Consider the following 14,073-nt stretch of genomic DNA (forward strand, 5'->3'; position numbering starts at 1 on the left):
TTTGCGTGTGTGTATATCCAAGACATCTTTTACCAAAACATTCTAGCCAAATGTCTAAGCTCCCTCCTTTGACATGAAGCCTTTTTTCTTTACTTTAGGTTTTTGGAGGGTTTCTTTGTTTGGGTTTTTTTTTTTTTGTTTTTTCTCTTCCTTATCTCAGCCTTTTTCTGCTCTCTTGTTCAGGATTCTGTAGATTCCAAATTTAAAAAAAAGCCCAGTTGAAAATAGATAAGCTGAAGAGAGTGGTTACTGGAAGAGTACTGGGACCGCTGACTGGGTCAGTAGAAGGGAATGAACCAGTAGACACTGGAAGTTGGGGATTTGGTTCCCCCAGAATCCCCCTCTCTCCACCCCTGTGCCTAATCTTTGCTTCTCTCTTTCCTATGTTGACTTCATTCCTACCCTTGATGGCTTCACTAGGAAGTGGGGCAGCTCCAGTTTTACCTTATCCCTGTTTAATGAGCTTAGTGAAGAAAAGACTTCTCGGAGTTCCCGTCGTGGCGCAGTGGTTAACGAATCCGACTAGGAAGCATGAGGTTGCGGGTTCGGTCCCTGCCCTTGCTCAGTGGGTTAACGATCCGGCGTTGCCGTGAGCTGTGGTGTAGGTTGCAGACACGGCTCGGATCCTGCGTTGCTGTGGCTCTGGCGTAGGCCGGTGGCTACAGCTCCGATTAGACCCCTAGCCTGGGAACCTCCATATGCCGCGGGAGCGGCCCAAAAAATAGCAACAACAAGAACAACAACAACAACAAAAGACCAAAAAAAAAAAAGAAAAGACTTCTTTCTCCCCTTTTCAGTATATCTGAATCCCAGGAAGGGATTCTGGCCCAGCTTGGGTCACGTTCATGGCCTTTGAAGCAATCATTCTGGCCAGGGAAGTGAGGTGCCGTAATTGTTCAAGTCAAGTGACCATACTTGAGTGGGAGTGGGAGGAGCATTGAATTTGACCGACTCATCAAAACCACATAGAAGGGGAGTGGGGTTAGGGGGTAAATCAGCTTCCGCAAAGGAAGAGGGTGGTCTTAGAAGAAGAGAGAAAGAAAACGCTGAACAGATAATCACAAGTTTCTGCTAAAACACATCTATAGCCCAGATCTTGGCACTTTTCTCTGCTTTGAGACCGTGAACATTTTGAGGGAAAGATTACAGACAGGAATCAGACAGCCTTGGCTTGGATCCCTTGTGAATCTTTATAGCACTTTACATAGAACTAGGTGCTCAATAAACAATTGTTTATTTCAATTCCTATTTGGAATACTTTTCATTATTTTGGCTCATTCTAGTCATGATTTTAGGCAGACATCTTTTCCATTTTAGTTATTAAATTATATTATTTGATATATGTATTAAATAAACATTGGATAGTTATTAAATTGTTTAATAATTGCTTCCGTGTTCAGTTCAATATCTTATTGGATAAAAATCACAAATAACTTGACTAAATTACATGTCAAAAATATAACTGAACAAAATTCCTCTTCAGATGTTACAACAAGCAAATTGTTTACCTGAATTTTTAATGGATTGCTTTTTTATTAAAAATGAAGCACTGAAGTTCTCTTGTAGCAAACAAGAGTTAAGTATCCAACATTGTCACTGCTTTGGCTTGGGTTGCTGCGGCACAGGTTCAATCTTTGGCCCCAGAACTTCTGCATGCCTGGGGTGTGGCCAAAGAAAAACAAAAACAGAAAAGAAGGTCCAGAAAAATGAAATCCCAAATAAAAGAATTGACTTGTAAAAGATTCTCTGTTCCTTAGGAGTGAATTAATAAAAGTAGATGATTTTTACATGCATTTGTCCTCAGTGGCTACATACTTTAAATATTTACTGTATTCAAGATTTTTTTAATCATCTAGATTTTTTAAGACTTTTAATATTTTTACTTTAATTTGCTTTAGGAGTTTTATCTTGTAATGCAAATGCCACATTTTTACATAAGACAAAAGTATTTAAATCAATGGCATATTGACTTATTTTTATTTTCTCCTTAGGAACTGAGAGAAAGCTACAATACACAGCAGTTAGCCCTTGAACAACTTTATAAGATCAAGCGTGACAAACTGAAGGAAATTGAAAGAAAAAGATCAGAGCTAATACAAAAAAAGAAATTAGAAGATGAGGCTACCAGGTAATATAGTTGATAAATATATGATATTATTGCTATTATCAGAATTCTGTGTTGCCCGTATCTTTAGTTTGACTATGAAAAATAAGGGGAATAAAATGATTATCCTAAGATGTTAATTAGATTCTAAATTTTGGGGGTTCAGTTCTTTGGGGGACTGATTTTACAGTAACCAATTTTATATTCGATTAGTAAAAAATACGGACTTTGGAGTCAGACCTGGATTAGAATTCTTGATCTGCCACTTACTATCTGGATGACCTTGGTTAATTCACTTTACCTTTCTGAACCTCAGTATTTCCATCTGAAAAATAGAGATATTAATGAATATCTCATAAGTAACTCAGAATTAAATAAAACTAAAGAGCCAAGCATAATGTTTTACAGGCAGTAAGCAATCATTATTCCTATCTCTACATAATACTGTTTGTTGCAAAATCATAAAAACTAAGTACTTGGTTTTATAAAGTATAATGCTGGGTCTAGAGATGCCATGTTGATGTAGTTCTCTTTGTATGTAGCTGAAATATATCACCTGCCTACATTTATAGCCAGGAGAAGTGAGACAGCTGTGGTATCTGAAGTGTAGAACCATTCATTTAGAGACTTCACACGATTTTTTTTTTATCAGTAAGATCCTATTTCTAATGTTTCCCTATTTCCCCAAGATCTCTAGTGTCAGAAATTATTATAACTAGTTAACAAATATCAACAAACTAACATTTCATTGCCTTGAAGAAGAGTAAATGAGTAATGTCCATGAAAAAGCTGTTAATTACTGGGGGAAGCAAGGAAGATACTTTTATTTATTTATTTTTTGGCTCTTTAGGATCATACCCATGGCAGCATATGGAGGTTCCCAGGCTAGGGGTTGAATCGGAGCTATAGCTGATGTCCTACGCCACAGCCACAGCAATGCCAGATCTGAGCTGCATCTGTGACCTACACCACAGCTCACAGCAATGCCGGATCCTTAACCCACTGAGAGCAAGGCCAGGGATCAAACCTATGTCCTCATGGATACTAGTAGGATTTGTTTCCACTGAGCCACGATGGGAACTCCAATAAGACACATTTTTATTGAGTGGTCGCTGTTGGCTGTGATGCAGGTAGACTCTGGGTTACTCTTTGCTCCTAGATTTCTCATAATTCTAGCAGGACATTTAGACAGCTAAACAAATAGCTATAATATTCTTTACACTTTTGTGAGCCACTAACAAGTGATACCAAAATAATATAGTCATAGAAATAGTGAAGTTCAAATTAAGGCTTTCTGGAGTTCCTGTCATGGCTCAGTGGTTAACGAATCCCACAGGGAATGATGAGGTTGTGGGTTAGATCCTGGCCTCGATCAGTGGATTAAGGTTCTGGCAATGCTGTGGGCTGTGGTGTAGGTCGAAGATGCAGATACGCCTTGGATCCCAAGTTGCTGTGGATCTGACGTAGGCTGGCGGCTATAGCTCCAGTTGAACTCCTGGCCTGGGAAACTCCATATGCCGCAGGTGCGGCCCTAGAAAAGCCAAAAAAAAAAGACAAATTAAGGCTTTTATTTGCCCCCTAACCTGTGCCACTTCACATTGCACAAGGCAAGTGTGCTGTGGCTACACAGCTAGTCATTGTGTTAGAACTTTCTGTTGGCACCTGCAGTTATCTTGATATCTCTTCATCATTGCTCACAGTTTGTTTCATGCTAGCAGACCACATTAAGAATACACATTTCCATTTGATTCATCATCCTTGCACATGATCCTACTTTATTTAGTAGAGGGAGGAAATCAGATCAAAAGCACCTGTAGGACTGGTCCAGAGTTGAATCTTAGTACTACATCTTGATTTCTTGGCCATTTACTCAGGTAGGTTGCCCTCTTGTCCCAAGCTACTGGTAACGGTCAGGTTTTCACATTGTAGATGTGGCCTCTTTGCCCTTTGTTCAACTTCGGAGGCATATTCTGGCTTTAGATCAGTTTCTCATCCACAAACACACATAAGAGACTTTACCAGAATTTAACCTTACATTCTCTTAACTCTGATAGTGGTATTTATAAGGCTATGGGAATTTAAATAAAGGTAGGTTGGGTCATCCTAGGTATAGGAGGATGTCAGAGAAATTTACTGAGTAACTGGGAAAGGGAATATTGGTTGCAACTAAGTACAGACTGCATGAGAGGCATGCCCATCAAATGAGAGCTGGGTGTCATCACAGAAAGTGCTAGAGGAAGTGCTCTGCAAAGTGATGTAGGGTGAGGAGGATTTATAAAGTGTTGAAAGGAAACTTGTTGTGGGATAATGAACCAGAAATATGAAGAATATGACATTTTAGGGATGAGGAAGAAGGGTTAATGACTAAATGGGTCTACATTTTTATCCAGGATTTCCAAATTACTCCAGGAATTATGAATTTAGCCAAGACTTTCACCACATTGGGGCATAAATGCCCCTAAATCCCAGGGATGCGTCCAGTCATGATCTCCACTGCCCGATAATATGTTTTTTTTGTTTTGTTTTGTTTTGTTTTATTTGTCTTTTTGCCTTTTCTAGGGCCGTTCCTGCGGCATATGGAGGTTCCCAGGCTAGGGGTCTAATTGGAGCTGTAGCTGCCAGCCTACACCAGAGCCACAGCAACACAGGATCCGAGCCACGTCTGCAAGCTACACCATAGCTCACAGCAATGCTAGATCCTTAACCCACTGAGCAAGGCAAGGGATCGAACCCGCAACCTCATGGTTCCTAGTCGGATTCGTTAACCACTGAGCCACGACAGGAACTCCCCAATAATGTGTCTTGAGGCTTGAAGAAGTGCTACATTTAGTGGTGACAGCTCTGCCTCCAATAAGAGCTGAGATAAATAAGATTAAAAGTATATGCAATGAAACAGATCTCTTAAGTATAACACACACACAGTATATGCAAGAACTGTGATGAGCCTAAATTCTAAAACAACGAAGCTGATCATAGATTATCTTGACCCCCTGTGATATTCTGACCTCCACAGATCAATTGAGCTCGTGCGGCTTAGCCTCCCTCAGCAAGGCGCAGCAGTCACCACTCCCACCCCGTCCCTTATCCATGCGCTTCTCTTTATTTCACTCCCTCCTACTTTCCTTAAGAGGAATATCCTTGTGTGTTTTATATTGAATCTGGGAAGAAAATTTAGACATAATTTTTAGATTTTTTTTCCCTGTATAGTTCTATTTCAGTTTTTTTCCCCTTTTTTTCTTAAATTTGGGAGTTTGGCTGGCAGGAAGAAATTTGAAAGTGTGAGAAATTGTTAGTCATACTCTCCAGCTTATCTCTTTGTCCAAAGTTTCTCTTTTGATTAATTGGTTTTTTTCTTCTGCCCTGATCTCCACAGTTTCTCCACACCACCTACAAATATCTCTTTGCTAAATAAGTATATAATTATATAAAATTATATTTAAATATATAAGAAATATGTAATTCTTCCTCAGTTTTTCAGGAACAGGATCTTCTGTTGTATTTTTATTTTATGTAAAATAAAATTTAGGATGTTGTGCAAACTCTTTTTCTTTCATGTAAAGGAAAGCAAAACAAGGAAAAGAAAACTTATGGAAAGAAAATCTTAGAAAGGAGGAAGAAGAAAAACAAAAGCGTCTCCAAGAAGAAAAAACACAAGAAAAAGTTAAAGAAGAGGAACGAAAAGCTGAGGAAAAACAATGTAAGGATAAGGATAAAAATAATTGATGTGATTTTTCTGAAACAGCAACAAAAGCAAAAAAAAAAAAAAAAAAAAAAAAAAAAGATTCTGGGAGTTTCTACATCATGCAGTGGAAACGAATCTGACCGGTATCCACGGGATCCCTGGCCTTGCTCAGTGGGTTAAGGATCTGGCGTTGCCGTGAGCTATAATGTAGGTTGCAGATGTGGCTTTGATCCACTGTGCCTGTGGCTGTGGCGTAGGCCAGCGGCTGTAGCTCCGATTAGACCCCTAGCCTGTGAACTTCCATATGCCACAGGTACAGTCCCAAAAAGCAAAACAAAAAACAAAGATTCTGATGAGACCAGAAAAAAAGAGAAAAATAAAATGCTAATCCTTAGAGTCAGAAAGATCTTTTTCTAAATTAAACATGGATGAGAAGTGGTGTAGGCTTATTAAAACAAACTGAGGGAGGAATTCCCATGTGCTTTGGCAGGCTAGTGTCTGGTGTTGTCACTGTAGTGGCTCAGATTGCTACTGTGGCACCGATTTGATCCCTCGGGTGTAGCTGGAAAAACAAAAAACAAACAGACTGAGGGTAGAAATCTTAAAACAACATAAAGAAAAGGAGATAGTCATTACTAACTATGAATAAACCGTGACAGTTTTCATAACTGAAGTATTTAAGTAGTTTAAAATATTTCATTCCACCAGTGTAACCAAACCGTGTATTTTAATGAAGCAACGGTAAAATTTTAAGTTTCTGCACATTGAAATTTCTTGGAAGATGGACTTTGTTTTTTGAAAGTCCACTTCTAAAATACTTTATTATTGTTATCTCTCCTGGATACTCAAACCTCTGAATCCTTATCAGTGATACAATGTGTTGAAAATTTCACTTTTTTTTTCTGTCTTTTTGACTTTTCTAGGGCTGCTCCTGCGGCATATGGAGGTTCCCAGGCTAGGAGTCTAATGGGAGCTGTAGTTGCCAGCCTACACCAGAGCCACAGCAACTCGGGATCCAAGCTGCATCTGTGACCCACACCACAGCTCACGGCAATGCCAGATCCTTAACCCACTAAGCGAGGCCAGGGATCGAACCCACAACCTCATGGTTCCTAATCGGATTCGTTAACCACTGAGCCATAACAGGAACTTCGAAAATTTCATAAGTTAAAGCATTTATTCTATAAATGAGCAGAGTAAAATATCTTTATTAAGCCTAGTATACTTAAAACTCTTCTTTTTTTTTTAAGAACTTTACTGATAAATCTGTAGATTTTCTTTCAGTCAACCCTGTTTACTGACTAATCTTCTCAACGGTGACCTCTCTTATTTCCCCTGTGATATTCTGACCTCCACAGATCAATTGAGCTCGTGCGGCTTAGCCTCCGGGCGCAGCAGTCACCACTCCCACCCCGTCCCTTATCCATGCGCTTCTCTTTATTTCACTCCCTCCTACTTTCCTTAAGAGGAATATCCTTGTGTGTTTTATATTGATTCTGTGGCTCTTGAGGATATTTAAGTACTAAAAACCTATATCAAATAGATTTCTGTTATCCTGTTCGAAGCTTGGTTGTCTTCTCTGTGGCTGTGCCTGTGGCATCCAGAAGTTCTAGGGCAGGAATCGAACCCTCAGCATAGAAGTAACCAGAGCTGCAGCAATGATAGGGCTGGATCCTTAACCAAGGAACTCCCAATTTTTTTTTTCTTTTTGAGCTCTTTATTAAGTTATGGCAAAGATGTGTATACATGAAAGGAACAAATAATGACAATTATATTCTTTATAGGTGAGCCAGCTGGTGCTCTGGTGAATTATAAGGCATTGTATCGATTTGAAGCAAGGAGCCATGATGAAATGAGTTTTAACTCTGGGGATATAATACAGGTAGGAAACAAAGTCTTTTTTTTCTCGTGAGTAGGCTGAATGCAATGTACTATATTACTCTATATAATACTATTGAGCATAAATTGATATAATGATTCACCATTTTAAAAACAGATCGTGAACGTTACCTCATTTGGTTCTTACAACACACTGCAGAGCTGCACGGGACAGTTACCCTCGCCACCCTAGTCTAGGTTAGGAAGACTTGCACAGTGGTAACTGTCAGCAGCGCACTGCCAGGTGATCTCCAAATCCAGGGTTCTTTCCACAAAGCCATACTGCTTTATGTCGTAAAAGGTGGAACCGATTTTGTTATTTTCAGAAGCTGCCAATGAAATTTGAGGAAGTGGATTATTTTCAGCAACCATTCCAAGAGTTGAAGGGGTTAGGTGCTGTAGCTCTAACTAGATGCAGACCCTGTTCTTTGAAACAAAAAGGGTTTTACTGTGTAAACCATGTAAAAGAGATGAATAAGAAAAGATGCAAGGATAACATTTGATAGAGCTGTTGGGTTATATTGGAAAGAATACACGCTTTAGAAGCATACCAGCTTGGATTTTAGTCCTGGCTTCAGTTTTCTTCTTAGTAAATAAAGGTAATATTACCTAGAATACCTAGCCAGTGTCTGTTTTCTTTTTTCCCTGCACTGTCACGAGTTTGGTGTATTTTATGAGAGCAGTAGCAAATGTTGAATAATACTTGGAAATAGGATTTACCAGAACCATCTATTCAAACACCCAAGGTAATCCCCAACCACGCATTCCTTCTGTTGCCATTGCCATGGTGACAATGCCATATGCTCCTCAGCTGAGAGGTCTGTTTTATAGGCAGCTTGGCTTCACCGTCTGCTGGTCCTGCCGTTCCTCCTCTGCTAGTTGGGGATGATGAGGTAGTGTCCAAGATGAAGAAATGCAACCTGTCTCTGGGCATGTTTGGTCAAGAGCCTACTTAGATTTTTGGTTATATCTTAAAAGATATTCTTATCTTACTCTTTCAGCAAAATACTTGTTAAGGGCTATGCTAGACTAGGGATATAGTGAACAAGATACAAGTCTCTGCTCTCAATGAATTTTTAGTTTGAGAGAAAGCTAGACATCCTAAAAAAGTAGAGGTAAGAAAGGCATATAGACAGCTACCAGCTTTAGAACAGACCTGTCACATGGTCAGAGAGTCACTGGTGGCAGTGACAGCAGCAACATAAAGTTAGCTGGAGTTGCTTGAGTGCTTGGTTCTCTTCAAATTCTTTACAGAATGACTCATGAGTTACTATCAGATACCTGATTTGGACAGCTTGATTGATTATGGTGTCATTTGCTGAGAGAGGAAGATTAGAAGGAGGAAATTAAAGTGGGAAATATAATGAGTTCAGTTTGGGATGAGGTTCAAGTTTCTAGTTTGATATCTAGAGAGATCTTAGGCAGAGATCAGAGGAGGCCAGTTTGGATGCCATCAGTGTTACGATGGTAATTGAAGACATGGCTATAGTGGAGCTCATCCATGGGAGTATAAAGAAAAGGGGCTGTTACATTTAGAATGAATCGACAGTCAAGTCCTGCTGTTACTGTGTAGCACAGGAAATGGTATCAATCTCCTGGAATAGACCATGATGGAAAATAATATTTTTAAAAAAGGATGTGTGTGTGTGTGTGTATATATGTACACACACACACACACACACACATATATATATAACTGAATTACTTTGATGTACAACAGAAATTGGCACAACATTGTAAGTCAACTTTATTTTAAAAAAAGAAGAAAAAGAAGAAAGGGGAAGATGGTTGAGGATGCCGCCCCTGAGAAACATGGACACTGAAGGGATTGTTAGAGAAAGGGGTGCCTTAAAAAGAATGACTAGAGGTAGGAAAAAAACAGGAGAATTTAATGTCATGGAAACTTGAGAAGAATGGTCGACATGTAAAATAAGAGCATACTAAAAAAATAATCATTAGATTGGCAACAGAACAGTTACTGTGCACCTTGAGGAGAAGAATATTAGTTGAATGGAGCAGCGGGTGGGGAAGAAGCCAGATTTCAGTGAGTTGAGGAACAAGTTAGAAGGGAGAAGAGACAATGAATATATAAAACTCTTTGAAGGAGCTTGGCTTTTGAAAGGGGAATGGGAGAAAAGGTGGTAAATAATGAGGAATGTGGATTGAGGGAAGTTGTTCTGATTTTTTTGTTTTTTTAACTTGGCAGAAGTTTGAGCAAGTTTAGGTAACAATAGAAAGGACCTACAAAGAAGAAAAGAGTTAATGATAGCAAGAAGAGTAAATCCCTAAGAGAGGGGGGAAATGTTTTTTCTAATTAAACTAATTTACATTTAGTAAAGTGTACAACGATAAGTGTACAGCCCAAATAACTTATACACACATATATCAATGTCTTGGAAGCCACCTCTTAGGTCAACATACAGAACACAGAGCTCTTGGAAGGCACCTCATGCCTCCTTGTCACACCTCTCTGTTCTAACCAATGGACGGAGGGAGGATAACCTCTTGATAACCTGAGGGCTTGGAACCCTAGAGCCCAGGAAGGCCAAGTAGTAGAAGGACTGGATACCTTTTCCATTGTGATTGGAGGGCCGGATGAAAGGATGGTTGGGTCATGAGTTTTGCTGAGGTAGAAGGTGAGATGGAACCCGAGGGCTGGATGAAATGATGGTTGGGTCATGAGTTTTGCTGAGGTAGAAGGTGAGATGGAACCCAAGGGCTTGTATTCTTGGTAAGAGACGAGTCAAGATCTGATCAGCTTAATGAATGACAGTGTCGGGGAAGTTTGATTGAAAGTGGAAAAGATTAGAAATTCCACTGAACCCTGGCAACATTTTTCATGACAACTTGTTTTGCTGTCGTTATCTGCTACTGCTGTTTTTTGGGGTTTTTTTTGACCGCTCCCGTGTCATGTGGAAGTTTTCAGGCCAGGGATCAAACTTGTGCCACAGCCATAACCCAAGTCTTTGCAGTGACAATGCCAGATCCTTAACCTGCTGTGCCCCAAAGGAACTCTCTGTTAAAACTATTTTTGGAATAACAGTTTCCCTAGGCTGTGAGAATTTATGTAAAATTTTCTAGTTTAATTCTCTATGAAAATTGACAACTAAAATTAGGATTATAGATGACGGATATGAAATTGATTAAAATTGACCCCTTATAAAGAAAATTTTGGAGTTCCTGTTGTGGCTCAGCAGAAATGAATCCGACCAGGAACCATGAGGTTGCGGGTTCGATCCCTGGCCTTGCTCAGTGGGTTAAGCTCTGGCATTGCTGTGAGCCGTGGTGTAAGTCGCAGATGCTGCTCAGATCTGGCGTTGCTGTGGCTCTGGCATAGGCAAGCAGCAACAACTCCGATTAGACCCCTGGCCTAGGAACCTCCATGTGCCACAGATGCGTCCCTAAAAAAACAAAAGACAAAAAAAAAAAAAAAAAAAGAAAGAAAAGAAAAAAGAAAAAGAAAATTTCGTCTAATTCTGAAGAGTAAATGAAATGAGGAGTTCTCATTGTGGCTCAGCATAAACAAACCCAGCTAGTATCCATGAGGATTCAGGTTCGATCCCTGGCTTTGCTCAGTGGGTTAAGGATCCAGCGTTGCCGTGAGCTGTGGTGGAGGTCACAGATGTGGCTCGGAGGATCCCACGTTGCTGTGGCTGTGGTGTAGGCCAGAGCTGTGACTCTGATTGGAGCCCTGGCCTGGGAACCTCCTTATACCAAAGATGTGGCCCTCAAAAGACAAAAAAAAAGAATAAATGATTGGGCCTTTTCTTCTTCATGTGGTTGAAAATGTTAGGAAATAGTATTAAAGAAATTATGCTTTTAAAAATGTGTAGGAAAAGGAGGAAGTTAGTGTTTAAATGCTGTACTCTTCATGCCTTTCAGTGATTCCTTGCCTGGAGACCAAATATTTAAATCAGGTTTAGGTTGCATTATTGCTCAGGGTTTTTTGTGTTCTTGCCTTCATTTTAGTCCTCTGGCTTAGCTGGGTTTATTTATTTATTTATGTATTTATGTATGTATTTATGTATTTATTTATGTATGTATGTATGTATTTATTTATTTATTTATTTATTGTCTTTCTGCCATTTCTTGGGCCACTCTTGCGGCATATGGAGGTTCCCAGGCTAGGGGTCTAATCAGAGCTGTAGCTGCGGCCTGCGCCAGAGCCACAGCAACACAGGATCCAAGCTACGTCTGCAAGCTACGTCTGCAACCTACACTACAGCTCACAGCAACACCAGATCCTTAACCCACTGAGCAAGGCCAGGAATTAAACCGGCAACCTCATGGTTCCTAGTCGGATTCGTTAACCACTGAGCCACAACGGAAACGCCCAGCTTAGCTATTTTAAACTAGTCCTAACTAGATCTGCAGGGTAATATTGTATCAATGGTTCCTTTTGTTCTATTTTAGAATACCATTTTATGGTAATTACATAGTTACGATATTTTCTGCATAGTTTAACCACAGCAGCTTAGATTGAGGGATTTTCTAAATGTCGCATTCATGATGTGATAAATGCTGCATATGTTTAATGCCAGACATATAGCATTAAAATGAGAATTATTTACCAAAAACACAAATGAGGTTGCCCTGATAATAAATCCATTTGTTCTTAATTAAGCTTTGGGTCTGTCGTTTATCTAATTTAGAATAGTCCATTTAGGTTAACTTTTGTCAAGTTTCTGAGGCTATGTAAAAATGAATAATGACATCAAAGTTTAGGAAGAAAAAGTAAATGTGTATAACAGTACAAAACATAACGTGATGAGTTTAGGTTAACAATTTAGAGAAATCAAGTGCTGTGTAAACCCTGAGGATGAAGCAGTAACGTGACTGAATAGAATTGAACATTTTCCCTGCGGTTGGATTGAAGAAGGGCTCAAAGGAGTGTGCTGTATACTTGATTAGGGCTTCACAGTTTACAAAGTACATGATTGGGTAGAATATCCCATAAAAGCTACTGAAACTAATAAGTGAATTTAGGAAGCCTGCAGGATACACAGTTATTGTCTATGACCTTTCTAAATTTAACACATTTAATACCTTAAACATGAATTTTTTTTTTCTTATCTTTTTAGGCTGCACCTGCGGCATATGGAGGTTCCCAGGCTAGGGGTCCAATCAGAGCTGTAGCCACTGTCCTATGCCACAGCCATAGCAATGCCAGATCTGAGCCGCATCTGTGACCTATGTACCACAGCTCAAGGCAACGCCAGATCACTAACCCACTGAGCAAGGCCAGGGATTGAACCTGCATCCTCATGGATACTAGTCAGATTCATTTCTGCTAAGCCATGACGGGAACTCCAAACATGAAATTTAATATGTTATTTATACCTCAGAAATTGTTTTCAAAATTTTTAATCAATATGAAGTCACTTACCATACAAATTCTGCATGATTTCAATAGGTATAACACCATCAACTCTGTTTTAGAAAGGTCATCTGAAAAATTGATATATGTAAATAAAGAATAATACAGTATAATAATGTCAATTATGAGAGTATATATGATATAACCCTGGCCTAGGTTGAGGGCAGTTAACAGAATCTTGAGGGATGAGTAAAGATTACAGTAATCTAAGTGTGAAATAAAAAAGGTAGATTAGGAGGATAGGGTTGAAAAAAAAATTGGAAGAGCTTTTTAGTAGCAAAATGAACAGAGTTTGGATACGGAAGTGTAAGAGATAAGAGCCAAAGATTCTTTTATTTAAAATGACTAAGTCTTTGATGGTAAAAATAACAGAGATATAAGGAATTTAGGAGAAGGAATAGATTGGGTAAGAAAAATTCAATCTCGAGTTCCCATTGTGGCTCAGCAGTAATGAACTCGACTAGTATCCATGAGGATGAGGGTTCAATCCCTGGCCTTATTCAGTGGGTTAAGGCTCCTGCATTGCTGTGAGCGATGGTGTAGGTCACACTCGTACCTGGTGTGGCAGTGGCAGCAGTTACAGCTCTGATTCGACCCCTGGCCTAGGAACTTCCATATGCTGTGGGTGGAGTGCTAAAAAAGACAAGGAAGGAAGGGAGAAACCAAGTTCAATCTTAGACTTGAGTTGGAAGTTCCTGGGGGCCATCCAGTTGAAGATGCCTGGGAAGTAGTTAAAAGTACAGGTCCTCCCTTTGGAAAGAAGTCAGTTCTGCAAATAGAGCTTTCAGATTCATTATTGTGTAAAGAATTGATCAAACTGGAGGAGTGAGTGGGCTAGTTCTAGAAGTGTAGAGCATGAAGTAAGAAAGCCAGTGATGAAACTTGAAGTGTCATCAGTGTTTAAGGGACAAGGGACCAAAAAGCAGAGGAAGAGGTGCTGTGGGGACAGAGGATGTCAGACTGCAGGAGGGAAACATCTGAGAGAAAAAATGAAACTGTAAATACCCGATGTGTTTTACAGTGGAAGGTAGT

The 14,073-nt window shown here is 39.6% G+C and overlaps 1 protein-coding gene across 19 annotated transcripts in view; it reads left to right on the forward strand.

Annotated features, from left to right (window-relative positions):
- ITSN2 (intersectin 2) overlaps positions 1–14,073 on the forward strand; it is a 145,580-nt gene that overhangs the window by 75,602 nt on the left and 55,905 nt on the right. For all 19 annotated transcript variants that reach the window (XM_021088350.2, XM_021088358.2, XM_085019733.1 and 16 more), the window contains 3 exons: positions 1,992–2,128; positions 5,665–5,801; positions 7,571–7,668. In XM_021088350.2, the coding sequence (XP_020944009.1) occupies positions 1,992–2,128; positions 5,665–5,801; positions 7,571–7,668 (372 nt within the window). The remainder of the gene's footprint in view (positions 1–1,991; positions 2,129–5,664; positions 5,802–7,570; positions 7,669–14,073) is intronic.

Source organism: Sus scrofa, chromosome 3 (assembly GCF_054392235.1).
Source record: "Sus scrofa isolate SSC_HxYL_T2T_F1_AM1 chromosome 3, Sscrofa_HxYL_maternal_Yorkshire_Landrace_v2.0, whole genome shotgun sequence".
In the NCBI taxonomy this organism is placed as follows: Eukaryota; Metazoa; Chordata; class Mammalia; order Artiodactyla; family Suidae; genus Sus; species Sus scrofa.